At 50.8% G+C, this 27,779-nt stretch overlaps 1 protein-coding gene across 3 annotated transcripts in view; it reads left to right on the plus strand.

The window, feature by feature from the left end:
• Positions 1-27,779, plus strand: part of SLC2A9 (solute carrier family 2 member 9) — a 255,169-nt gene that overhangs the window by 216,047 nt on the left and 11,343 nt on the right. For all 3 annotated transcript variants that reach the window (XM_042936893.1, XM_042936894.1, XM_042936895.1), the window contains one exon: positions 17,150-17,277. In XM_042936893.1, the coding sequence (XP_042792827.1) occupies positions 17,150-17,277 (128 nt within the window). The remainder of the gene's footprint in view (positions 1-17,149; positions 17,278-27,779) is intronic.

A 27,779-nucleotide genomic window follows, 5' to 3' on the forward strand; every position in this document is an offset into this window, starting at 1 on the left:
CATACAGGGTCACACTGCCAACGTCAGGCAAGCTTGTTTTCAAGTCGGAGCATTTCAGTGCTACACCCTGTGCTCTACACCTGTGAAATCACCTGCCTAGCACACCTAGAACCTGGCCAGGCACATAGTAAATGCTCAGCAAACACTAGTTCCCCTTCTCAAAAAACAGTTTCAATCAAGAAGATTCTTAGGGTCAGGGTGGCTGACTGGCTCAGTCGGTTGAGCGTCTGACTTAGGTTCAGGTCATGGGTTCGAGCCATGTCAAGTGTGCTGACAGCACAGAGCCCACTTCAGATCCTTTGTCCCCCTTTTTCTGAACCTCCCCCACTCATGCTCATTCTCTCTTGCTCTCTCTCAAAAATGAATAAACGGTTTTAGGGGGCACACGGGTGGTTCAGTCGGTTAAGTGTCCGACTTCGGCTCAGGTCATGGTCTCATAGTTTGTGGTTTCGAGCCCCACATCGGGCTCTGTGCTGGCAGCTCAGAGCCTGGAACCTGCTTCGGATTCTGTGTCTCTCTCTCTGACCCTCCCCCCTTGCACTCTGTATCTCTCTCTCTCTCTCTCTCTCTCTCTCTCAAGAATAAATAAACATTAAAAAAATTTTTTTAATAAAAAAAGAAGATTCTTAAGGTCCCACATTCCAAGGTTGCATCTCAAAGTGTTTGTGTTGGAACAGGAAAGGAGCTTAAAATCTACTCGTGACCTTCTCTTGTGCCAGGATACCACACCTGGAAGGGTTTGACTCTGTAAGTGGGGGTGAGGGGGGATGCTACGACAGCGGGGGACGAATCACGTGCTCTTGCTCATGTGCTCAGAAGAGGCAGGAGCAGGGTCTTCAAACCCATCCCTTGGCTTCAAGCCAAGATCTTTCTGGGCACTTTGTCTGTATGGATGCATCATGTTTTGAATCTGTATCGGGTTCCTATTACTGTTGTAACAAGTTATCACAAACTCAGTGGGTTAAAACAGCACATATATTATCTTACAGTTCCGATCTCAATTGTCTAAATGGGTCGGCAGGGCTATGTTCTTTCCCGAAGGTTCCAGGGAGGAATTCATCCCCTGGCTTCTAGAGGCTTCTAGAGGCTTCTACACTGCTTCCCGCGTGGCGCCTCCTCCATCTTCAAGCTTCTGCTTCTGTAGTAACATCTCTTTTTCAGACTCTGACCTTCCTGCCTTTCTCTTTTGAGGATCCTTAAAAGGATCATCCACCTGGATAATCCAGGATCTTTCCCATCCTAAAATCCTTCATTTAATCCCACCTGCAAAGTCTCTTTGCCCTGTAAGGTGACACATGTACAGGTTCTGGGGATTGGGGCATGGGATCCTCTGGAGGGAATTATTCTGCTCTGGCGTCCTTCGTGCTCTAAGTTTGCATGAGGGGAAATAAAAACCGAGAATATGGAAGGTCATTTCCTCTATTTCATGCCTCCCGTGGGCAGCTCGATGCAGTTGAGACCCTCTGGGCTTCCCGCTCACCCAGCCTGGGGCCTGACGGCCAAAACCCCCCTTTGCACCTGTGTGACCTTAGGCGCGTTAGCTCGGCATTCTGAGCTGCCTCCTGTCTAACAGGTTGATGCACACCTTACCGTTTGGCGTAAGTTTAAAAAAAAAAATCTCTGTTAAGTGGCTAATCAGGTCTCAGCTCCTGGAAAGCAGTCGAGAAATAGGGGCTGCTGTAAGGATTCCCTTAGCGGGTCAGCTTCATGCTGAAGAAGGCTCACTGTGGACCTGCCTGTGAGCAGAAGCCCTGCTTTGGGCAGGTCCCCTGGGACTCTGCAATTCCAGAAACCACGCTTGGGAGACTTGAAAAACTTCCCTAACTCAAACAGGCCTTTGGCGAGAGAGCTGGCTCTGAGAGAACATCAAACCCAGTGTTTAGGGGACTGTTTTCCTAAGGCAGTGACAGCCTCTAATGGGAAGTCTTACCTGCTGCTGAGTCTCATTTATCAGACCTTGTCAGTGCACTGCCTTGCCCTGGGGTTCTCCCTCTGTGCACCCAACTTCTTTATTTAAATACAATATGGAGAAAATAGAAAATCAAGCTTGTTAGAATTATGCCTGAAAAGGGCCCACGGGGGCTCTCTTTATGAGGAGAATAATACATGCTTTAGTGCATGGATTTTCTCTGTGTGGGCTCTTTACAGAATTTTTTTTTTCTCTTTCACTTATTCTCAGTTACGTCCCAAATGAATTCATTCGACAAAAGATTTTGAACACATGCTAGGTGCCAGGTACTGCACTCTGTGCTGAGGATGCAGGACTAGAGTCAGAGGCGTTTTCGTTTCATCTAGAGTTCATACTCTAATTAAGAAGACAGACACTCAAACTGATAATTATAGATCAACCTGGGAAATGCAAATTTAGTGAGATTGACTGTCAAGTCTAAAAGGGAGGAATTAGAAAGATAAGGTGGATTAGGTAAGTGCATTCCTTAGTTTAAAAGTATTTACTGGGGAGCCTGGGTGGCACAGTTTGTTAAGCATCCAAGCATTCTGGCTTAGGTCATGATCTCCTGGTTCATGAGTTCGAGCCCCGTGTCAGGCTCTGCAATGACAGTACAGAACCTGCTTTGGATTCTGCCTCCCTCTCTCTCTGCCCTCCCCTGCTCTCTCTCTCTCTCTCAAACAAATAAATATTTTTTTAAAAAAAAGTATTTACCAAGCACTTCTTATATTGATCCAGGCACCGGGGAATGACACAGGGATGTGGTCTTTGTTCTTGGACCTTATGTCTCATGGGGATGGAGGAGAGGTCTTTTTCAGACCCCAAGCTGCCTCACCACCAATGCATAGTTATAGAACCTTGGCCATTAAACTAATAAATACTTTAAAATTAGTGACAAATGCTAAGAAGGAATAAATAGAGTAAGGGGCTAGAGTCCTGGAAGGAACGGCAGCTTTACTGAGGGTGGATGGGAAGGTCCTCTGTGAGAAGCTAGCACTGGCGGCAAGACTCGGATGCTAAGAAGGAAGCAGCCCTCTGAGGATCTAGAATGTGCAAAGGTCCTGAGGCAGGAACTTGCTTGAATGGGTCAAGGAAAGCTGAAGTGTTGTTAGCAAGGGAAGGAGATGAAGTTAGAGGGGTAGCAGGGGCCCCATGATGGAGGATCTCACCACTACGCTAAGGAGCTGGGATTTTTTTTCTTTTCTTTTTTCTTTTTTTATTTCGGCATAGTTGACATACAGTATCATATTAGTTTCAGGTGTACAACATAATGATTCAACAATCGTGTCCTTTACTCAGTGCTCCTCAAGATAAGTGTACTCTTAATCCCCTTCACCTGTTTCCCCAACCACCTGCCCTCTGGCAGCCACCAATTTTTCTCTGTATTTTTTTAATTTTTTTTTAATGTTTATTTATTTTTGAGACAGAGAGAGACAGAGCATGATCGGGGGAGGGGCAGAGAGAGAGGGAGACACAGAATTGGAAGCAGGATCCAGGCTCTGAGCCATCAGCCCAGAGCCCGACACAGGGCTCGAACTCACGGACCGCGAGATCGTGACCTGAGCTGAAGTCAGACGCTTAACCGACTGAGCCACCCAGGCGCCTCTGTTCTCTGTATTTTAAGGTCTGTCTTTAGACATGTGAGACATATCTCTTTTGTATTTTGTTTGTTCATTTTGTTTCTTAAATTCCACATAGAGTGAAATCATATGGTGTTTGTCGTTCTTTGACTTGTTTTGTGTAGCATTATACTCTCTACCTCCATCCGTGTCATTGCAAATGGCACGACTGCATTCTTTTTATGGCTGAGTAACATGCCAGCATTCAGATACACACACATACACACACATACACGCACACACACACCCCATATCTTCTTTATCCAGTCATCTGTCAGTGGACACTTGAGCTGCTTTCATATCTTGGCTGTTGTAATAATGCTGCAAAGCACAGAGGTGCATATATCTTTTTGAATTAGTGTCTTGTTTTCTTTTTGAGAAAGAGACAGAGCCAGTGGGGGAGAGGCGGGGGCGGGGGGGCGGGGGAGACACAGAATCCGAAGCAGGCTCCAGGCTCTGAGCTGTCAGCACAGAGCCTGATGTGGGGCTTGAACCCACGAACTGTGAGATCATGACCTGAGCCGAAGTTGGATGCTTAACCGACTGAGCCACCCAGGCGCCCCTAATTAGTGTCTTGTTTTCTTTGGGTAAATGCCCGGTAGTGCAGTTACCAGGTCATATGGTAGTTCTCTTTTTAATTTTTTGAGGATCCTCCATATTGTTTTCCACAGTGGCTGGACCAATTCACATCACCAACAGTGCACAAGGGTTCCTTTTTCTCCACATCCTCACCAACACTTGTCATTTCTTGTCTTCTTGATACGAGTCAATCTGACAGGTGCAAGGCGGTCTCTCATTGTGGTTTTGATTTGCATTTCCTTGATGATGAGTGATGCTGAGCATCTTTTCATGTGTCTGTTGGCCATCTGTAGGTCTTTCTTAGAGAAATGTCTGTTCATGTCTTTTGCCCATTTTTAAATTAGATTGCTTTTTTTTGGTGTTGAATTGTATAAGTCATTGCTATATTTTGGATATTAACTCCTTATCAGATATATCATTGCAAATATTTTCTCCCATTCAGTAAATTGCCTTTTGGTTTTGTTGATGGTTTCCTCCACTGTATAAAAGCAGTGTTTTGTTTTGTTTTGTTTTGTTTTGTTTTGTTTTGTTTTGTTGGTGTAGTCCCAATAAGTTAATTTTGCTTTTGTTTCCGTTGCCAGAGGACACATAACTGGAAAAATGTTTCTATAGCCGATGTCAGAGAAATTACCGCCTGTGTTCTGCTCTAGGAATTGCATGGTTTCAGGTCTCCCACGTAGATCTTGGAAGCTTTGGTATGCTTGGAGTTTCCGTGGTGCACCTGCCAGCCTCAGAGAAGCTCCAGAAAAGGGAACCTCACTTCTCTGTGAGGTCTCAGCTGGGGTCAGACTCAGATTCAAGTGCTTTACTTCTCAAAGGAGTGAGCTCCCTGTCACTTGAGGGATACAAGGAAGCTTATTGATAGGATTTCATGGAAAGGAGCCGGGTTGACCTGGAGTCCAGCCCCAGCTGGAAAGGCATGGCCCAAGAAGGGACAACATGATTCCTCAAGAGGCAGGCTCTAAGCCAGTCCTGCCCCTGAAACACCGAGTTTTAGTTCTTCTTTGTCTGTTAGCTCTGTCACATACTCGTTTCTAGATTCTCCCCTTCAATTGTTCACGTGATAGTTCACGCATGATCCCCCTTCACTGCACACGCCCTCCCCAAGCACCTTGTCTGGGCCTCTTGACAGGGGCATCTCTCGGTGTGCAGGGCCCGTGGGCGCAGAGAAGAAGGTGCCAGCAGCCTGGCAGGCAGGGGACAGGTAGTGACAAGCAGTGAAGCTGAAAAGGTAAGAAGGAGTGTTCCGGGCAGACAGGGGTGGGAGGAGGAGGAAGGAGGCTCCCCATGGAGGAGACCACCAGGGTCAGGCCAGCCTCGTGGACAGCTGCAGGCCCTCTCCTGCTTCTCCTCTGTCTCAGCGGCTTTGGCCTTTTCTCAAAAAGGCTGGCACTTGAGGTGGAGGGAGGAACCCAGGCTGTGGAAAAGGGCCAGCGGGAGTTGCAGCCTGGCTCGGCTCGCAGGCAGGTAACCCTCAGGAGCCGGGCTGAGCGGAGCCAGGCTCCAGGAAATGTGGCTGGGGCCACTGGGTCCCTGGGAGCTTTTAGCTCGGCATGAGCGCCTGCCACGGCCTCAGGAGCTGAGCTGAGCTGAGTGCGGAGCTGAGGAAGGCACCTGGGAAAGAAAGATAAGCTCCCCGCACTGCTCAGAGAGACTCCCAAGAAAATTCAGAAAAAGCTGCAGGGCCCAATGAGGTTGCACGCGCATAGTCTGTAAACTTGGCCGCATGTCACATGTTCCGTTGTCTGGGTCCCCTGTTTTCATCATCTGAATGTGGGCTTCCTTCTCTGCTCTCCCTTACTCAGCCTCAGAGCTGGCATGGCTGGAAGACCAGGCGTCAAATCCTGTCTGCTGTGTATCAGGTGAATGACTTGGGCAGTCACCTCACCTTTCCATGTCTCGGTTTCCTCGTCTGGAAATTGGGAATAATGTTACCTACCTAGAAAGAGTCTTAGGCACATTAGAATTACTCACTGTAACTGCATAGACAGTCACACTGTTCATGCTCAGCACAGGTGGCTGTGATGTCATGTAAGATGTTTGCCTTGCCTGACGATTTCATGGAAAGTCCAGTAGATCTGGGTTCGAATCCCATCTTCTGCCACTGCCTTACCAGCTGGGGGACCTTAGCTGAGAGTTTTTACCTTGAGCCCCCATTCTCTCATCAGTAGTCAGTTCAGATTATACCTGATGTCCGAGGTGATTCTCAGTGGCACCCACGGACTCTGAAAATGTCTTGGTTTGAAAAGCAAATCATGTGTTCTCCCCACCCGTCAGTAAAGTGGGCATGACAGCACGTCCTCGGGGACTTCTAGAAGGACGATCCAGGAAAAGGCAAAGGAGAATTCATGATAAGCCTGAAAATGCCCAGCCAGCCACCCCACCCGCCATAGCCCAGCCCACAGTCACATTCCTAGAGGTGTCAGTCCCAGCCCCATGTCCAAAAAGAAGCAGTTTAAATTCACAGCATGTAGCAAAAGTTGTTGGAAACCTTCTTCTCTTTCTCTCTTGATCTCAGCACGGCTAGCATACTGAGCTGCCCATAAAGACCACCTCCTGCCCATTAGATGCCCCCAAGTCACCCCGACCCCAAAGAAGTATTTACAGAGAGTCCCTGCAGTCAGTCCTGGGGAAGGAAGAGGTGTTAACTCTCCAGCCCTTGAACTCGGGCTCATGGAAAGGCAGACAAAGCCCCTGGCTGGTGATGCGGGCAGGCGGGGGAGGGGGGCCAGCACTGAGATGCAGAAAGCATCTGTTTAGGCATTCTAGGGTCTTGAGCCAGAAAACACCGTGCACCCACAGGATTTTAGATCCGTGTAGCCCAGGCGCCGTGGCTCCTTCAGGGCTGTAGACCCGGTACCCAGCACGGCCCCAGCTTACAGCAGGAACTCAGTAACTTGTGTCCACTGTAAGAATGAACAAACCAATCCATTCTGTAGCTGGGAAAACCAAGACCCAGGCTGAGGGTGTGCTGGTCTCCAGTTACAGGTGTCCCCAGGGTCCTGGACCTTATTCCAGGCTGCCTTATACCTGCAGCACCCCTTATCCAGGCCCCCATGCTTGTCTGTTTCGACACCCCCTAGTGCCCACACAAACGAGGAAGAACGGGAAGGCGTGCCCAGAAGAACTACCACCAAGCCCTCTGACCTCTGTCTTCATTGGAACGTAGACTCCTGACCACACTGAGTAACAGACCATCAGGGTGTGGTTAACCTACCCTCCAGAACCCCTCAACGTGGGCTTATCCTGATAGACTTTACTTGTGTTTTCTGACCTGCTCGTCAGCTGTCCTCACCTATTAGGATGTGGCAGCGCCTCATTTTTAATTAGAATTAGCAGAGTCAGTTTGGCGTTACATGGCCCATTTGCTCCCAAGACTCTTCAAAAACGTCCTCTCCCCCGGAAACTCCCACGTGGATGTTCAAACCTGAGAATTTGACTTAAAAGTCCAGATTAAAGAAATTCTACTAGAATAAAGTCTTTGTCAAAGCATGCTAATTGGAAGTCAAGAGGGGACTCAATTTATGTTTCAGCGGAGCGGAGTGTTCGGGAATGAATTTAACGAAGTCGCATGATTGATCTCATGCAAATGCAAGATAGAATCACAGAGGGTGGCTGTTAATGAGACTGAGAGGCACCAAGGCCTTAACATTTTCCCAATGTTTTCTCACATTCTGAGCAGCCGTCTCCTAACCAGCGTCCCTGTCTACCTGCACTCTCCCTCTGCAACCCCAGCTCCACTCTGCATCAGGGACCACTTTCCAGAGCAGTCTGATCTGCCTGCCTCCTGCTAAAACCTCCTGCAGACACCTGGGATCCACCAGCTCTGTATAGTCCTGTGCCAAGGATGCCTCTGCAGTCTCCAAACAGACACCCTCTAAACCACTCTTGTGCTCTGCATCCCACCGGTTCCTTGACCACATCATGAATTTCCACTCTCCCTTGAAAGACTTGCTTAATGGCCATTATTTCCTATTTATTCATCCACTCACCCATTCAACAACCATCTATTAAGGGATACAATTTGCTATGGGGAAAGCACCAGTGAGCAAAAGAAACACGCAGCCTACCTCCGAAGAGCATGATAAGCAAAAGCATAAAGAAGTCAAAAGATCACGAAGGATACCATCCATGGAAGTCACGGGTGGTGGCAAAGGGACCTCCTCCTTCTCTGTAACTAGACACACACTCGAGTCTCCTTCCCCCTCCTAGAGCAGCCTCCCTTTAATTTCTTTAGAAGACATGCTTCATGTGGGCGAGACCACAGCCTTGGTCAGGACCTTTGCTGGTTACCTGCCTGGGCAGGTAGTTAGGCTGGGAGGGAGGCAAGACAGGTGCCATTGCTTACATATCCCATACTGAGGGCCAAGCCTGTGCTGAGTAAATTGCCCATATATCCTGGGTGCCCCGAAGTCCCTCCACTGCCGGGGGCATTTCCAGCAGTGGGCACAATCTGAGCATGGCAGGAGCTAGAAATTGCCATGAAGGACGTGCACACAGCAGACAGGTAGTTGGAAAGTCTGAGACTGGGAGTCTCACTTCCCGTCTCCGGCCTCAGTCTCCCCACGTGGAAGGCAGGGATGGGGCTGGACAGTGGAAGCCTGACTTTGCAGCATCTCTGGATACAAAAGGAATGGCTTTTGCTCCTTTGGTTCAGAGCAATGACTCCTGATGACTTGTAATTCTTTTTTTTTCTTTTTCAAAAATTTTCTTAATGTTTATTTATTTTTGAAGGAGAGACAGAGCGTGAGTGGGGGAGGGGCAGAGAGAGAGGGAGACACAGACTCCGAAGCAGGCTCCAGGCTGCGAGCCGTCAGCACAGAGCCCGACGCAGGGCTCGAACTCACAGACCGCAAGGTCATGACCTGAGCCAAAGTCGGACGCTCAACCGACTGAGCCCCCCCGGCGCCCCCATTTGTAGTTCTTTTTTATCCAAGACCAACAATGTCTGATGCTGTCTTCCTTCTAAGGGATCCCTTCTAAGGGATCTTAGCAATGCCTCCGTCCTGCAGAGGGCAGACTTTTCAAGAACCTGGCACGTAGGAAGTTCTTGATCCATTAACTCTCGCCATTGCTGTAATTGCCCAGGAGAGATGGGGGCCAGGAGAAAGTTAATCTTGTGGTCGGTCTGGCTATTTTGTCTCAGTGGATTCCCAGATGCTAGAAGCCCTGGGAGAAGCTGAGCCTGCTCCTTGCTCACCACCGATGTCCGAGCACCGTGCCTGGCACGTGGCCGATACTCAACAAGCATTTAAGTGATTGCATCGTGGGAAGAAGGATATCTGTACCAGCTGTTACGGGGCAGCCTTTGCAACGTGTTGCACACAGTGCTGAAGCACTCTCATTTGACCCCCAAAACAATGCTAAGAGGTAGGAACTGTCCTCATTTTATAGATGAGAAAATTGAGAGCCATCGATACGACTTGTCTGGGGTCACACAGGGTGTAAGTGAAGCTGTTTATCTGACTCCAAGGCCAGTGCCTCTGGCCACCAGGGTGGCTGCCTCATCAAGGTGATAACGGACCATGTGCCAAGCACGTGCCATAGGTGGCTTTACTGAGATTCTGAAGAGCTCATCAAGTGCCCAGATTACAGGTGGGGACACCAAGGCTTGCAGTAGGACCAAAGCCTTATTGGCCATGGAGCCAGAAGTGCCCACTGAGAGTGAGGATGGGACGAGCCTCTGCCAGGGATTCCTGGGCTGCACCTGCCACATGTCCCGTCCTTCCCTACCTGGGAAGCACATGCCTGAAGAGGTGGACACCCCCTCTGAGGGGACAGACCTGCCTTCTCCCCGTTTGGCGAAACAGGCACCCTTCAAGGCGAGGGGCTTCCCGAGCAGACAGCACCCCCTCGCGCTGCCCCCCTTCCTGCACCAAGGACATGCTGGTGCCAGCTCCCTGCAAGCTGCAGGTGTGCTGATGGCTGATGGCCTGATTTTTGTCACAAAACAAAGCTGTTTGGGAAATAGTGCCTTTGCCCTTTCTCCAGTGTCTCCTAGAGAATGGGCAGGGGGGAGGATCTTTTATCTGAATCAGAAGCTCTTGGTGACAGCTTGTGTGGCCTTCAGCAAGCCATTTTGCTGCTCTGTGCCTCGATTTCCTCATCTTTCAAATGGGTATTAGAATACCCCCCTCCTAACGTAGTTATGTGGACTCATCACATAGATTAGTAGATCCTAAAAATGCCCAGCACAGGACTTAGAATGTAAATGTTGGATGAAAATGGACAGATGAGCAGACAAAAAAGGTAAAGTCTAATGAAATAAGCACAGCAAAATATCCGTGAAGAATTTTCAAAATTATATTAAATTAAAAAAAATTTGTTCTTAAAGTTTGTTTATTTTGAGAGAGTCAGAGAGCACAAGCGGGGGAGGGGAAGAGAGAGGGGGGCACACAGGATCCGAAGCAGGCTCCGTGCTGACAGCAGAGGGCCTGATGCGGGGGCTCAAACTCACGAACCGTGAGATCGTGACCTGAGCCGAAGTTGGATGCTTAGCCGACTGAGCCACCCAGGCGCCCCTTAAGTTAAAAAAACTTTAAAGGTATTTTTAAAACTCCTACTTAAGGAGAAAATGTGTTTAAAGGATTAAGTGGCATGGGGCACACCTGTGGAGACTATTAAGGAGATTTAAAAGCCCTTATTAAAGGGCTTTTCAAGTTGATGATAGTGGCTCCATTCAAAGAATGTAATAATATGAATTATAGAATAGTTTGGACAGTTGCCCTTTCTTTCTTTTATACCAAAATGAAATAAAATTTGACATTTTACCCAGGTGCCTGGCAAGAGCTAGAAAATAGAAGAGGAGGGGGAAGGGACTAATGGCTGCGTGGGGGGAAGCCACAAGCAGAAATGATAGAGCAGTCTTCTGGAATACTGCAGGCACACATTGCTAAGCACGTTCCATTTGGTCCTCAAAACAATGCCAAGAGGTAGGGACTGTTGCTGTCTTCATTCCGAGATGTGTTTTCCACACAGTTTCCCGAGAGGCCCCAACTGGATTAAGTTCTGGTGGCCCACAGAGGTGACTTGCTGATAACACACCCTCTATACACTTCCTTCAGTTACCCACACCCTTACCGGCATTTTCTAGAAACAACTCACACACAAAACCCATGTCAGGGTCTGCTTCCGGCGAATCCAGAATAGCATAGCCAGATAAAATAACAAGTAGGAACCAAATAAGATAACAAGGAATGTCGGCCAAGAGACGTAAACACAATTTACAAAGTTTAAGCTGCACCATACCCCTAGGCAGTAGGTATGGGTCCTGTGACGTGAAGAGAACTCCGTGCGAGGCACGCTGGATACAGAGTGGAAACAGCAGCATGAATCCGCTGTCATCTTTTATCCGTTTGATCTGAGAGGTGCAGTCCAAAGAAGGCAGGATTTTGAGTCCGAAAATCTAACTTTGCATCCTCTTTTGTGGGTGCAATCAGGGGTGATTGGAGTGGCCCAGTCAAGTGGAGGCCGGCAGCAGGAGGAAGTGAAAGAATTCACCCAAAGCAGAACAAAGGACATAGAAGTTTATCGAATACAGTCACTGCAAGGGGGGCAGTGAGCAGGACAGCAAAGGAGAAACTGTCTGGCATGAGGGGTGACGAAGGGCTATAGTATTGGAGGGAGTGAGGAGGTATGAGAACATATGGAATTTTCCTTTTTCGGTAACTGTGCCCGGTTACAAGTAGCCCGATGGTCAGTTGGGGCTTATGGCTGGTTCAGGGTGGGTCACTTAATTCACCTGTCTGCATTCAGCCCAGGGGGTCACTGGGGGCCATTGCTCAAGCCTATTACCTAAAAGCGGTCTCCACATCTTTCATTTACAAGTGGGACCAGTAACATTAGCCCTTCGTCTTCTAGAGCCTCAGTTTCCTAATCTGCAGCGATAATTCACAACTCATAGTTGGGTTGTGAAGAAAGATCCAGTGAGATATGGCATCTAAAATCTTTTTGTAAACAACAAGATCCACAAAGTAAAGGGCCCCGACCAGAGATTTTGGAAGAAGGCACCCCCTTGTCAAAATCCTGTGCCAGAAGGGATTGTTTCCAACTGCCCTTTAATTCTGAAGCACGTTATTTTAAAATGAGTGCCAACCGCACACCTACCACAAGAAACACCAATACCTTAACTTTACAAAACGAGTTACCAAGGGATTTTAGGTAAATATGGTCATGTACAGCCTTCTGACAGATCTTCCTGCCACAAATACCTAACAAAATGAACTTTAAAAAAGTTGTTAAAAAACAAAAACAAACCTTAACTTTGATACGGAAAAAAAAAAATACGGCCAGCAGCAAGCCAAGAAGGAAACATACCATACGCTGTGAAAATTGGCAGCCAGGGAAGGATATTCTAGCATAGGACATTCTGTCTCCACCCTTCCAAAACAGCACTGACCAGGGAAGGGGATTCAATACCCCCTAAGAACTCTCACTAACATCCTTGATTGGGGGGGGAACTGGAGTGAGGAGATGAGTCAGCAGTCCTGGGGAAGATACTTTCCCCCGCAGCAGTCCTCCCCAAAAGACTTCTCATTTTTCAAGACTATTCTAATTTGAGGAGACCAGTTGAATCCCACAAAAGCTGGGTGTACCCCTGACCTCCTGGAATGGATTCTGGTGCGTGTCACTTAAAATCTCAGAGGCCAGAGCAGAGCCCAGATGCTCCAAGTTTGCTCTGCTCCCCAGCCCTAATGTTGGCCTCCATTTATGGAAAAGTTACTAAAAGACAGGACTCACACCCCCAATTGTGATTTGAAAGAAAAGACATCGTGGGAGAAGATCAGAAAAGGTGTTGATCAGGGCGGATGGCAATCTGGATGGAACAACTCATTCTACTATGGCAGGACAAAAGGCAGTGGCACAGGGAATGCACCAACATGGGACCAGAAGAAGGAAGAAAAGAGAAGAGATGAAGAAGAGAAACAAGGGAGAGATTGCCTGAAGCATGCAAAATCTGTTTAGACACAAGATAATAAAGTCATTCAGGAGACAACAGACATGGAAGAGGGAGAAAATTAATCCAACATACAGATAATCACTGTCTATGGAGTAGAGAGTCCAACAGGTAGAACAGAAGAGGCTTTCAAATCTAAGATAGGAAGTAAATGAAGAGTGGATCTGTAGTTGAGACGGAGTCACTGTGTTCTAAGAAAGACTGTTATGGGGAGACCAACCCCAGACACATCACAGTTAGTAAACAGTTCAGTTAATAACTAGAAGCGTAAGAAAGGATTTCTTCAGGAGAAAGCCAATTGCCTAAAGGATAAGTATTGGACTAGCTCTGGGCTTCTCTATAGCAACATCCAATGTCTGTGCCAAATACCAAAACACAAGTGGATATCATCTCTGGATGGAGGGTCTAGGGATGACTTGTTTCCTTTCATGCTTTTCTACATTGTATGCTTTCTTTAATTGTTAAAAATGGGTACATATTACTCATGATAATCAGAAAAATATAACAACACAATTTTCATTTTGAAAAACAACAGAAAAATAAAGGACCTACCAGAAATCCACTCTTTCCATATCACACCCCATTCTTTCTCACTTTACTTTGGATTTAAAGAAACAGTGAGAGGCTCTCAGGGAACCAGGCTAACATTGCCTTCAGACAAAAGAGAAAAATGAATTCCAGAAGTTGGTAGGGCACTCAGATAAAACCATGAATACTCTTCGTTCCTTTCCCATATTTTAAAAATTGTAAACGTCTTTAGTCTTGCTTGCGTCACAATGGAGTCATTAAGACTCAAACTGGCGGTTACCCAGCCTTGAGTTCGAGTCCCACTGGTGGTATGATTTGAGGGAATCAGTTAACTTTCTTATGCCTCTGTTTCTTTATACATTAAGTGGGAAAAATGGTAGTAACAGCTGCCACGTACTAGTGGCAATTAAATGAAATAACGTATGTCAAGTGCTTTTTACAATATGTGCCACTTACTGTCACCCCCAGCAGCAGCCGCAGCAGCACCATTGTCCTTTTTATAATCATCACCACCAGCATCTTCATTTTGTCACCATCACTCTTGGCTAAGAGTCCTTGGGCATGTCACTCGAGTTTTCTGAACGTCAGCTAGCTCATGACAAAATGAAGGGAAATAATTCTTTCTATAATAAGAAGAAAAAGCTAACACTTACCATGTTAATTATAGAAGCTAACACTTACTGAGTGCCTCTCATGTGCCCTACGTAATACTAAGTGCTTGCTGGTCATTTAATCCTCACAAATACCCCCGTGGTAAGTTCCTACTGTCATCACTGTGCAGGAGAGAAGCCTTAATTCTAAAGAGATGCGGTAGAGCTGCATTTAAACCTGTCCTTACTGACACCAGAGGCCAAGCCCTAGCCCACTGTGCTTTACCACCTGGTTGTTAGGTTCAAGGGGGATCATGGAAATGAAAACCAATCAGCAAAACAGGCTGTACAGAATTCTTATTGTGTCTTGTATTTGCCCTCAGAGGTGGCCTGAAGGGAGGAGAGAGGAGACCCAATGTAGATGTGCTGTGAACCTCACAGTGTCTTGCTCATTCCTTGTGGGTCCTGCAGACGTTTACTGAGTCCCTAGTATCCATATCCTAAGTGCTGTGCCAGGAGCGAGGGCCACCACCAGCAAACAAGTCGTGGCCCAGCCCTAAAGAGACACAGAGACATCAGAGACATGCGGGGAGGCAGGTGTATCCACATTCTCTGCTCCACCGTAAGCTGATGTACCAGGATAAGGAATGTTAATGGAGCTACCGACAGGTTCTTCCAAACCACACCCAGGGAAGTCCGGGCAGGTGGCACACCAGCCTTCAGCCCTGTCCAGGCTTCACAGTAGCTGTGAACTGACCCCCGAGGGTGTGCTGCACGGCTCACAGTGGTGGTAGCTGCGGGAACAACAGGTGTGCGACAGACTCTCAACAAGGCAATACCGTGCTTGCGAAGACCTAAAGGCTGGTTTTCGCACGTTTCAATGCGTCACGGTTGTTCTTGCACATTTTGATAGATACCTTTAAGATATGGAAAGTCTCCTTTCTTTGTAGTAAACAATATATCAGATCTTTTCAAAATCAAATTTTGAGTGTCTAATACAAGTACGTAAATATCGATCACATATCTACTCTCTGCCCAAGATGCCAGGCAGATGGGGACACTGTCTGCCCTGGAGGGCTCATAGTCTAATGGGGGATGAGGGGCTGGTCCATTCTGAGTCATTTTGATGTGCTGCAGTCCAAGGCTTGCTGGCAGAATAGAGGGGTTATAACAGTGAACACTCTGAAGGGACAGGCTTGAGTCATCCCGTGACCCCTGTGACCTTGGGTTTCTTGGTTGAACTGGATCAGTATATGTTGTCTGTAACGCTCACAGTGAAAGCTTGGCCTCCATGGGGTGGAGTCTCTGAATTCTGCCCCTTCCTTCCATCCCCACTGGCACCATGCAAGCCCTCTAGACAACCATGGCCTCCTCCTGCCCTGGCCAGCAGCCTCCTGCAGCCACTACTCCACCCTCCGGTCCCCTCTCTAAACAGCTGTGGTCCCTACAAAATGCAGGCGGATCACATCAGCCCCTACTCAAAACCCCGCATTGTTTTTCTTCAGTAGCAGACCCTCTCCTTGATCTACAAGAGGCTGCTTAATTGGTCCTGCTTCCCTTTCCCGCTTAATACCATTCCTCTCTCCCCTCGCTCAACAGAGTGGCCTCTGCTCTAGACCTTGACCCAATCCCTTTCGCCCTCCCGTCCCTCTGCCTGGCAGTCTTCCCCAGATCAAGTCACATCTGACCCATCACCTCCCAGAGAGCCCTCCTTGACCACTACGAACACCGGCTCCCTCCAGTGCTGAGTGTGTTCCCTCCATGCTTAGCGCATGTTGTAATTACTTATTCATTCGTTCACTTCTTTTTCATAGACAAGTCATTTCTCCCCCCTTCCAGAAGAGGGAATGAATCCCAAGGGGGCAGGACATTGCTCCTGTCGTCCACCACTGTAGGACCAGCCCCAGCACGGTCAACAACCATGGAACCCTTAAGTGTCTTCCTAGAGTCTGGCATTCCCCTTCCACTACCCTTGTCTGTACAACGCCGGCATGTAGATCCGATGGGCACAGTGGGGATTGCATTTGGGGGGTGGTGCAAACAGGACCCCAGTGGCCATGCTGAGCCCCAGGTCCTGGGTCTGGGCACAGGGCCCAATCCTGGATCTCACCGAGTTCAGGGAGAGTACGGTGCAGACCTTGGGGATTCTCAGCTACGTGTGGCACCCCGAGGACATTTGGAAATGGGTGCAAGCCCCTGTGGGGAGCTCCGGGCATCCAGGAGGTGAGGGGTGACAAACGTCGTGCAACTGCACGTTACAGTCCTCCAGATAAACAACTGTCCTCCGTCAATGGCAGTGATGTTTCTGCTGAGTGACGTCCCGCTGCCGGGGCGACTCTGGGACTGGGACCCACCACCCATCCGGTCACAGGGGAGATCAGGAAGACGAATGGCTCGCCGGTTGAGTGAGGGTTTCCACCCCGTCAGGCAAGGATCAACGGGGGCAGTGCCGACCTGTGGAGGTCGAGTCCCAAGCCTCAGTTCTGGCCCTGCTACGCTGGAGCTGGGTGACCTTGAGGAAGTCAAGTAAGCTCTCTGGGCTTCAGGTTTCTCTCCCAGGGAATATGGGAGCCAGGACCTGCCTGACACAATATGCCAGTGAATGTCACTTGCCTTGGAAATCAAGTTGGCATCTATTGTAGTCATTTTGTGGCGGGTTACAGCTTGATTCAGAAGGCGTTGGGAGAGCCAACAGGATCAGTCGCCTCTCACTGGGATGCGCCAGGTCAGAGAGGCGGTTCGTACACTTTGAGGAGTTAGGGGCTGACTCCAGCACGCATTCCCGAAGCTGTCCCTCACCCGGGCAGGGCCGGCTCTTATGGCTCTTCCAGAAAGGGTGCCGCCCTGCCATATGGAGATGGAGGCCGGCAGCACGACCTTGTCACCTTGTCGTGGTGATTAATCGCGCGCCCTTGCTCTGCCACCACAGGGGGCATCCCGTTCATCCTGACCGGCGAGTTCTTCCAGCAGCCCCAGCGGCCGGCTGCTTTCATCATCGCGGGCACCGTCAACTGGCTCTCCAACTTCGCCGTGGGGCTCCTCTTCCCGTTCATTCAGGTATGACCGCCGAGGGGCCTCTTGCCCATGGGATGCCCTCTGACTCGGCACCCTGAGGGGGCCGGGTCCGTCACAACTGGGAAACTCACGCTCTTGGCCTAAGGACGGCAGAAGTGCGCCTCGGCTCAAACCCTTAATTCGCTTTCTCCTTCCTGCACCTTCCAGGAGCTTCCCAGGATGCCAAGGGCTGCCTCAGAGGGAGTGGCCTTCCCGTCGCTGAGGGTCTGCAGGGAAGCCTAGGGTAGAATCCCAGACCTGCCTTTGTGCATGTGCTTGTCACAGTGCTAGACGAGGTCCGGGTAACAGTGCCAGTGCACGCTGCAACGTGCCATGCGTCTGACATCCTCATTGGCATCGTAACCAAGCTGACGGGGTCACCGTCCCGAGGGTGACCGTGACGGACAGGGAAATGCTAACTCGGGAAATGGATACAAGCTCTTTCTGTGTGGGTCAACTCGCTCGTTTATTCAGCACGTATTTATTGAGTCCCTACTCTGTACCAGGCACTGTTTCAGGCGATGGGGATACAGTGGGCACAAAAACTTGTGCTTGTTGGTCCTGGAGCCAGAAAGGGAAGCAGCAGAAACAGATGTGCTATTTTACACGTGACAGTGACACCTCGTATTTTAGAGGCAACACCTCAAGGGAGGTGACACCTGGGCAGAGACCTGAGTGAAGTGAAGCAGCCCGGGAATGGAGAGGTCTAGGCAGAGAAACAGCTAGTGCAAGGGTCCTGAGGCAGGGCCATGCTTGGCCTGTGTAGGGAACAGCAAAGAGGCCAGTGTAGCTGGAACCGAGTGAGTAACGATAATGGCAGAGGCAAGAGATGAGATCAGAGAGTTCTCTGGGGGCAGGAGCACAAAAGACGAGGACTTTACACGTGTTCTGCCCAGAGCCAGGGGCCCGGCTACATGCCAAAGAGGGTCCAGCTCCTCTGCTCTAATGCCTCCAGGGCTCCCTGCTGCCCATGACAGAAGTGATACCGTCAGTGAAGGTGAGAATCCATCAGATGTCCCTGAGGAAGAACCACCGTCCATTCTCAGGGACCATTTCAACCCTCACCCCCTCCCCTGGGGTTAATACTTTGCTTATTAATTGACTAGCACCAAGCCCAGCATATCCCAGAGGCCCTGCTGTCAGCTCGACTGAGCCCCGGGTCAACAGGCCTGGCCACAGGACCGCATGATGGTTACACCTGCTTCCGTGGTTACAGGTCCCCTGCACACGGCTTCTTCTGTGCCCACTCGTACAGCCCTGAGCTGGGGTTTCGTGTCTTATCCACCTCACTGCCGACAGGCTGAGGCTCAGGGAACAGACACAGTCAGCCCGAGGTCCTGCAGTCACCACCCAACCTGGCCCCTCTGTCCCGGGGCCTCTTACTTGTGGGCATTCTCTGCCTGCGATCCACTAGTCTGGGTGAGAGGCTGACCCGCCGTGTGACTTTTAAAGCATCGCCAACTGCATCTGAGGTACAGGCACCCTGCCTCTGAAGCGTGCATGACGTGGGGGACACCCTGGGCCCCACGCCCATTTCCTCCCGTCCTCGGAGCGGCCAGAACATAACAAGTTGTCTTTTCAATGACTTCGAACCTGAAATGGCTTTTTCCTGTTTGGGTCAAAGCCAGCAGAGCCAGGGATCGGTAAAATATTCATTATCGTGGGGAAAATTAACTTCAAACCACTTCTCTGTTGACACGGACCCCCCTACCACCCCTGCAGTGTAAGTGGAGAACTCTAGAGGCTTCACCTGGCCCACCCCTAAGCTTTCTGTGCCTGGGAAGTAGGCCACTGTCTTCTGAGCAGTTTGGGGTTGGGGCCGGTGAAAGCCCCCCAACCCCAAACACGACCCCTCATTTTCCCGCCACGGTTCGTGAGCGAACAGCACAGAGGCGCTTCTGGAACACCGGTGTTTGCGGAGCACTTGCTGGGTGCCAGGCCCCAGTCAACCCCTGTCAGTGCCGGGAGGTCGTGCCTTCGTGTCTCCCTCGTGCGGACCAGTGGACCAGAGCTCGGGGAGATGCGGCCACTCCCCAAGGTCCTCCCCTGGGAAATGACAGAGCAGGACTTGAGCCCAGTCCCTCGTCCTCGCCTGTGAGACAAGGGGACGAAGGAGCCCTTGGTTATACGGCAGGGGATTCCTTCCTACAAGTGCGTTCGAGCTGGGCCCGAGGAGTTAATTTACGTTTAAATATGCACATGCGCACACGCACACACGTGCACACGCAGGCACGCACCTCAGAGGGGTCTCCAGCTGATCGGATCCATCTGACCTTTATTTCATGTCACTCGTCTGGCGAATCATAACCCGTCCACAGCTTCTTCCAGCAGAGACATAGTGCTGCCTGTCCCTCGAGACGCTGCCGGGGACTCGGTGTGTATGGGCCAGGCTTGTGCCAGGTTCCTGAAGCACCTGCTGGTTCGGCCTACTCAGCTGGGTGACTTTTGTCAGGGAAGGGGTGCAGGAGAGGACAGCGACCACGACAGAGCAGGTCACGCGCGCAGTCACGCCATGGCACGCTAGGTCTCATTGCCCCCACGTGTCGGCCAGGATGGTTTGGGTTTGCTGCAGGAAGAAACGGTGCCCAAGTCTCAGGGGCTTTAAAGCACCCAGGACCGTGTCTCGTTCATGCTAGGTGTTCGTTGGGGGAGCGGGGGGGACTGGAGATCCTGCCCCAGAACTTCCCGACTCAGGCTTCTGCCCTCTGTAGCAACAGCCCCTGCAGGTGATGGGTCTCACACCTGTCCGCTAAGGCCTCACCCGGCAGTGACACGGGCTGCCACCACGCAAATGCCCTTGAGTGAAAGCCTCAGTCACACGGTTCGCCCCAGGGGAAATGCAAAGTGCCTCGTGTCCAGAGGGGAAGAGCCAGAAATCAGTCCTTCCATAATGACGGCCGTTGCCCACCCTTGGAGGAGGAAAGTCAGACTCAGCAGGCTCAGGACACTTGAAGGTCCCGTACCAATGGGAGGAAGAACATGGTCCCACCCATGGATGTCACCCCCACGTGCCCTTCCTCTGCCCACAGGGCTTTGGTGTGTGTCAAACTCCATTCACCGTAACCCAGTTTTTGATAGCCTTGACCACTAATTTAGGGGATCACGTTCGTTCTAACTGGCTCGCTTCCAGCTGGGCGCCCGGGAGCCTGAGAGGTTTCTGGGGCCAGAGCTCATCCTGGGTCACCCTGTGTGATGGACTAGAGCGTCTGAGGGCAAAATAAGCCAGGACTCTCAGTGGTTAGAGGATCCCCTCCTCCGGAGGAGGAGTCCCCAAGCGTGCTGTCACCGTGATTAAAAATGCATCCGTTCACACTACCGGTATGATCTCGTGCGCCACATTTCGCAGAGCAAGTCAGCCCGAGGGCCACTCAGAGCCCAGCCCAGAGCAGGGGCATAAGGCCAGGGCCCAGGTAAGGACTCAGGGCTAAGAAGGATGCCACCCACCCACAGAGCTGAGGGCCCCCCCCCCGCCCGCAGAAATGACACAAGTCTGCATGTCTGTCTTAGAATATCCAGAGCAGCAGTCTCCTCTCAGACGTGTCAAGGGCACAGGAGTCACAGGAGAGTTGCGGGCACCATTCCTTACGGGCTGAGGTTTCAGGGTTTGGGGCAAGGCAAAAAGGAGTTGGGGAGGGGGGTGCTTCACAGAAAGACGAGTGGCTGGGGAGGACCCAGCAGGCAGGTCTCTGACCCGTTCCCTGAGAGGTGTTGGGCTCAGATCTTGTCATTGCCTTTGGCATTTTGGGGCTAGAGCTGGAGAGATGTGTGGCTCCCACATCAGAGACCACCTGACCTTGACCTTGCCTGGCAATGTCCACAGCCACACAAGGGACATGGGTAGGCGGTCTGGGGGAGCCAAGGAAGAGAGCCATCTCTGCAGCAGCCCGCTGGGTCAGTGCGGCAGGGTCGTGAAAAGCTGACGGGCTATGTGAGCTACCAGGGACTGCGTGAAGGAGGAATTGAGGGGTGACAGGGAAGGAAGGGAGCCCTCAGTGAACACGCCAGGGCCATTACCACATCTCTGCCAGGCAGTCGCCAGACCTTCACTTGGAGCCGTCTGGAAACAGGGCTGTCAGGGTCCCTGGAGGAGAGTGACCCCATCATCCCCTTGTACTGGCCAAGATGGCGGGTCCATGGGTGTGTGGACGTCTGTGTCTTTCCAGAACAAGGCGACCAGTAGCTGCAGGCCAGACACTAAGCTGCGTTGTATCGAGACGCATGGCACAAGGCCTGGCCGTGACCAGACGATGGCCAAGTGGGAGGTGACATGTGTCACCCGAGGGCACAAGACACACTGGGTGTGTATGATCACACTGTTACGAAAGAGCAGGGCCAGCGTTCACACCTAACCCTGTCTAACCCCTCTGGGTCACCCCACCAAAAACCATTTAGATTTCAAAATGCACATGTTCATTCACTCATTCATTCACTCACTCATTCATTCCTCAAACCTTTGCCAAGTACCTACAACAATGCCAAGCGCTGGTGGGGTGTGGGGACACACTGATAAGACCTGCATGGCCGCTGGGGGCTCTAAGCTGGGGTGGCTGTCGGCTGTGGGAGAGGAGGCAGATGTGGACCCGGGGGTGGTCCCACCAGGCAGAGCAGAGCCCGTGCCCACAGAGTGCACAAACTTGCAGCGGCTCTCACGAGGGGGGGGGCGGTCATTCCCACGGCAGGAGTCTGCCCGGGGAGGCATCTCACAGGAGGGGCATGAGCTCAGCTTTGGAGCGTAAGTGGCAGTTAGATCCGTGGTGGCAGAGGAGAAGGGCCTTCCAGGCAGAGTCCACGGCAGGAGCCGAGGCTCAGAGCCGTGGAAACAAGTCCTGTGTTCTGAGGTACCAAGTGGTCCTAAGGAGCTGAAGCGGGGGGTATCAGGGGATATAGAAGGGGTGTTATTGGAGAAGGGCTGGGCAGGAATGTTTGACGCCGATCACAAGAGACCCTAGATACCAAGTTCAAACTTTGGGGTCCAGATATAAATGAGGACTTGACTCCAGGTTAAATGCTGAGCTGTATGTCTGGCATAAGAACTGTGGACATAGCCTTGCCACACTGCTGCCTCCAGCCTTAATGGATAGACTCCCCTCTTCCTTGGGCAGCAGGGTTGCCTATGCTGGGGGTGGCCACCCATCAGTAACGAGCGTCCCCCTCACCCTGGCATCGGCCGTGGGAACTCCCACTCACCTGCCACAGACCTGGCTCACGTGGTGGGGGTGACAAAAGTGGAGGTGCCTTGTAGTCAAGCCACAAAGAACCCTAAAACCGTGACCCTGTGTCAAGCCCTCGTAACAGCCCATCCCCTAGATCCCCTCCCTCCTCAGGTCTCAGATTTGTGATAGTCCACAGGTTTGCTGTATGACTAACACGAGATACCACACTGCCGTGGGCTGGGTTCCCTGGAAGCAGAAGCGGGGGAGGGGATACTCATGGGATTGTCCCTTCACCCCTCCCACGTGTATAGCTTATGGAGTGCCGTCTCCCGTGGGGAGAGGCTGGTGCTGGGCCACCTCTGTGGTTTGTCCTCGGTCATTCAGCTGTTAACAGGCAGGTTCGGGACACAAGGCAAAGTCTCCTGGTTTCAGCAGGCAGTTTCCAGCCCGGCCCTGGTGCGAATCAGAAGGGAGCTAGGGCTATAAACACAAGTGTGGTGGGTAACAGCCCCCAAAGATACCAGATCCTACTCCCTGGAACCTGTAATGTTATCCTGTATGGAAAAGCCGTCTCCCTAGAAGTGACTGAGTTAAGGATCTTGAGACAGGGAGATGATCCTGGGGTGGGCCCAGCGGCATCTCAGGGGTGCCTTTGAGAAGGAGATTCGACACAGAAGAAGCGAACGAAACGTGACCACAGAGGCAGATTGGAGTGATGTGACCACAAGCAAGGAGCACCAGCGGCTCCCGGAGCTGAGGGAGACGGGGAGCAGATTCTCCCCGAGAGCCTCCAGAGGAAATGATTTCAGCCCAGTGATACTGATTTGGGGCTTCTGGCCTGCAGAACTATGAGAGAACACATTTCTGTTCTTTTAAGCCACCAAACTTTTGGTAATTTGTTGCATCTGGCACAGGAAACTAATCCAGTGGGAAACCACCAAGACTGACAACATAGCCCACACTGATTGAGCGATGACCATGCACCTGGTTCTATTCCAGGCACTTGCACGTCGTAATCCACTCAATCCCACAAGCGCTCTGTGAGGCGAGTGCCATTATGGCCCCATTTCACAGATGAGAAACCACTACACAGAAAGGCTAAGTCACTTAGCCAGGGTGGCCCAGCTCACCAACAGCAGAAGTGGGATCGAAGCAGCTCCCGGGTTGTGCATCCTTAACCACTTCACTGTATAGCGTCCCCGAGAGAGTCACAAATCTTGCCCGGCCTCTCCCATCCAGAGGGCGAGAAGTGCTAAGCCAGCCTTGAACATGATGCCTCCAGGGGCTCTAAATACGGCCCTGTTCATATAAAATTCCTTAAGTGCATTATTTTGTGTAGAATGACTTGGGGAGAAGCCAGTGATTGGGGTGAGCACACCCGTTCCCCTTGCTGACCAGAGAAATCCTGCATCCAGCTCTCCCCGCGTCCAGGTTCTGTGCAGCCTGCAGGGCAGACCTGTCTCATCACCGCGTCGTCCTGGGCTCCCCGCCAGCGAGAGTCCCAGCCAAGGGCTGTGCCTCTTCAGTGCTGACTGAGGCCCAGCCAGTTACGTTATACATCCTTTGTTGCTGCCCGGGAGGACAGTGATCGTTTTAGGAGTTCTGTTTGTAGCACTTGATAAACACGGAGACTGCGGCCGAGGGTTCAGGATTTTTATAGTCAGAGGGCCTGGGCTGAAGTCCCCACTCTGCTCCCCATAAGCTGTGTGGCCTGTGGCGGATTCCTGGGTTTCTCCAGGCCTCTGTTCCTCATGTGCATATTGAGGGGAATCACATGACCTGCTCACTGGGCCACTGTGAGATTATATCCTGGGATTCTTAGAAGGCATTAGGCTTCATCGGTCACAGCAGGAACAGGCCGTGACAGAGATGACAGGGGCAGGCTGGCCAATGAGTTTGAGGAGGTGGGCCTTGAGGGGGCCCGAGGGGGCCCGAGGGGACTGCAGGCAGCAAGATGGAACCCCAGAATTGAGGGATGAGGCGTGTATGTGTCTCTTAGGGCCACTGTAACAAATACCACAAGTGGGGGTGAGGAGGCTTAAAGCAAGAGAAGTGTCTTCCCTGCAGTTCTGGAAGCCAGAAGTCTAGATCAGTTTCACTGGGCTAATGTGAAGCTGTGGGCAGGGCCACGCTCTATCCGGAGGCCCCTGAGATGCTGCCTTGCCTTTCTCAGCTGCATCCCTTGGCTCCCGGCCCCTTCATCCACCTGCAAAGCCAGCAGGGGAGCATCTTGCTACAGCGGTCCCTTGGGCTTCACCTTCCGTGTCATACCTGCCTCTGCGTCCCTCTTAAAAGGACACTGCGATTGCAGGTGGGGTCCACCTAGATGATCCAGGATCATCTGCCCATCTCAGAATTTTAATCATATCTGCAAATTCCCTTTGGCCATGTAAGACAACGTTCCCAGGTTATCGGGGCCTGGATATCTTTGGGGGCCATTGTGCGGCTGACCGCAGGAAGTGGGGGTGGGTTTGGGAAGCAGAACCTGGTCACTTATCGGGGGCTACCCAGAAGCCAGCCAGGCGTGGTGCTGAGTCCTTGCCTCCTGCCCCCCCCCCGCCCCGACTGAGCACAGGATCATCCTGAGATGCCCGGGAGGCAGCATGGGGTGCCAGTTCTGGGGTGGCAGGGCTCCTGGCAGGTTTCAAAAGAGCCTGGAAGTGCCCAGGAACAGGAGACAGACTGGACGCTCATATATGGACTCGATCATATACTAGACCCTACTGGACTTGAACAGTCTGTTAGGGAATTTGCACTTGACCATCTAGATGACAGGTGCGCAGCCCTGGAATCACACGAGGTTCACCTGGGGGGAGTTTAAGATAAATGATGATTTGATTTGTAAGATCATTGAGGTTCTGAGTCGGTGGGGGAGGGGGCGGCATTATCAGTATTTTCCTATGTGATCCTAATGCGTAGCCCTGCGTGAGAACCCCTGATGTAGGTGCTGAGGAAACAGTGAAGGAGGCTAAGGTAGCAGCCGGATGAGCAGTTGGATTTGTGTTTCGTGAAGACCCTTCTGGCTGTGTGGGGGCTGGACTGGAGGGGGCATATTGTAGGCAGGGAGGCCTGGTGGCTGGGATTTCCTGTCGTCTGCAGGAGAAGCCGTGCTCACACTTGGGCCGGGACGATGGGCAGGGGAGGGATCAGTCAGGAAGAGAGTGGGTCCACTTCCCTGAGGGAGAGGGGGATCACGCACCAGGCAGCACCTGACTGGGCAGCCAGCTAAGCAGGTGACAGGGTAGCTCACACACCCTCGTTTTTCATCCCTGGAAATGGCAGCCAGTGTCAGCCGACTAGCAGCATAGCCTTCCGAGTTGTGCTCATAGCCCAGATGCCTCTGAACTGGTCCCAGAAAGATCTCTACGATCTATTTTTATTTTCTTTTACTCCAATAATTTAAAAAAAATTTTTTTTTAATATACTTTATCGTCAAGTTAGCTAACATACAGTGTATACGGTGTGTTCTTGGCTCCGGGAGTAGATTCCCGTGACTCGTCCCTTACATAAAACCCCCAGTGCTCATCCCAACTAGTGCCCTCCTCAATGCCCATCTCCCATTTTCCCCACCGCACCCCCCCCAGCTCCCCACCCCCATCAACCCTCAGTTTTTTCTCTGTATTTAAAAGTCTCTTATGGTTTGCCTTCCTCTTTGTTTGTAACTCTGTATCTTTTTTCTTGCCCTTCCCCCGTGGTCTTCTGTTAAGTTTCTCAACTTCCACATATGAGTGAGAACATATGATATCTATCTTTCTCTGACTGATTTCACTTGGCATAATACCCTCCAGTTCAGTTCCACCCACATTGTTGCAAGATCTCTACACTTTAAACAAGGCTGTTGGCCTCCTCAGGAGGGGACCATGAAGACTTTATTCAGAGGAGAAGGGCCATGTGACGGCCAGAACTTCTTTCCTCCTAAAGCCTGACCCTTACAGTTCAGTGCAGCTCTTTCCCATTCTTGGTCATCCCAATTAGTGGAAGTCCTGGTCAATCGTCAGTCTGGCCCCGGAAAGGATGTCTGTGGCTGTGTGCAAACCTCACAGTCAGAAATTCAGCACAGCAGAATCTTAAAAATATATCGAGTCCTCCTTTCCTTCCTATTATTCATAGAGAGGGTATTTTGTAGATCAGTAATTTCTAAATATTTTTATTTTACCTGTTGAACCCTTTGGTTAAGCAAGAACTTTCAAACTTAAAAAAATTTAAAAAAGAAGAGAGAGAAGGCAGGGAATAAATAGAGAAGATGTGTAAAATGACTCCAGATGGATTCAAGAGCCAAATGTGGAAAGTAAAACGAAAAATGAAACAGAAGACAAAGTAGGAAGGTATCTGTGAGACCCAGACAGGGAAGGACAAGACCCCTAAAAGCACAAACAGTGCAGAGAAAGGGAACGGATTTGGTGATAACAAAAGGAAGGACGTCAGCCCTGTGAGGAACAGCTCGGTCAGGGGATTGATGGCTAGAATACTAAGGAAGTCCTGCAGGTCAACAGTGAAGGCAGGAGTCCCACTGGGGAGGTAAGTAGAGAATGAGAAAGGACAATTCGCAGAAGGAGAAACGTGGGTAGTTGTCCAATTATCAAAATTGCGAATCTGGAGAATTACCAAGTGTTGGCAAAGACATCACGGGATGGGCACACGCTCGTGCACCAGTGGAACCAGGTGTTAACCCCAATTTCCACCCCTAATTATGTATCCCAGGGAAAGTTTTGCAAAGGTCCGTAGGGCAGATCCCCAAGAACAGTAACTGTAGCGCTGTCCGTGGTGATGAGGAGTTACAAGTAACCTGGGCGCCGTCCTCCGGGAAAGCGTCAATACAGGGCTAGCAGAGGCACATGACACTTCCACTGCAGTGAGAAGCAGTGAGCTAGATCTTTATCCTCGGCGTGTACAGACCTAAACCCGGTGCTGAGGGAGCTCAAGTGCAGAGTGAAGGCTGTAGCTAGATACCATTTATGTAAGTTACATAAATTTACGTAAACACACATATAACAACGCTACGAATTGCACAAAGATAAAGAGAGATTAGAGATAGATTGATAGAGGGGCACCTGGGTGGCTCAGTCGGTTAAGCATCCGATTTCAGCTCAGGTCATGATCTTGCGGTCCGTGACTTCAAGCCCCACGTTGGGCTCTGTGCTGGCAGCTAAGAATCTGGAGCCTGCTTCGGGTTCCATGTCTCCCTCTCTCTCTGCCTCCCCCCTGCTCGCACTCTGTCTCTCTCACTCTCAAAAATGAATAACTGTTGAAAAAAAATTTTTAAAGAGGGATAGATTGATAGCTCGATAGACAATAGACATACAGACTGATGGAAAGATAGAGGATGGGGGTAGAGAAGGACAGGTGAGCTCA

This window comes from Panthera leo, chromosome B1 (assembly GCF_018350215.1).
Source record: "Panthera leo isolate Ple1 chromosome B1, P.leo_Ple1_pat1.1, whole genome shotgun sequence".
Taxonomy (NCBI): domain Eukaryota; kingdom Metazoa; phylum Chordata; class Mammalia; order Carnivora; family Felidae; genus Panthera; species Panthera leo.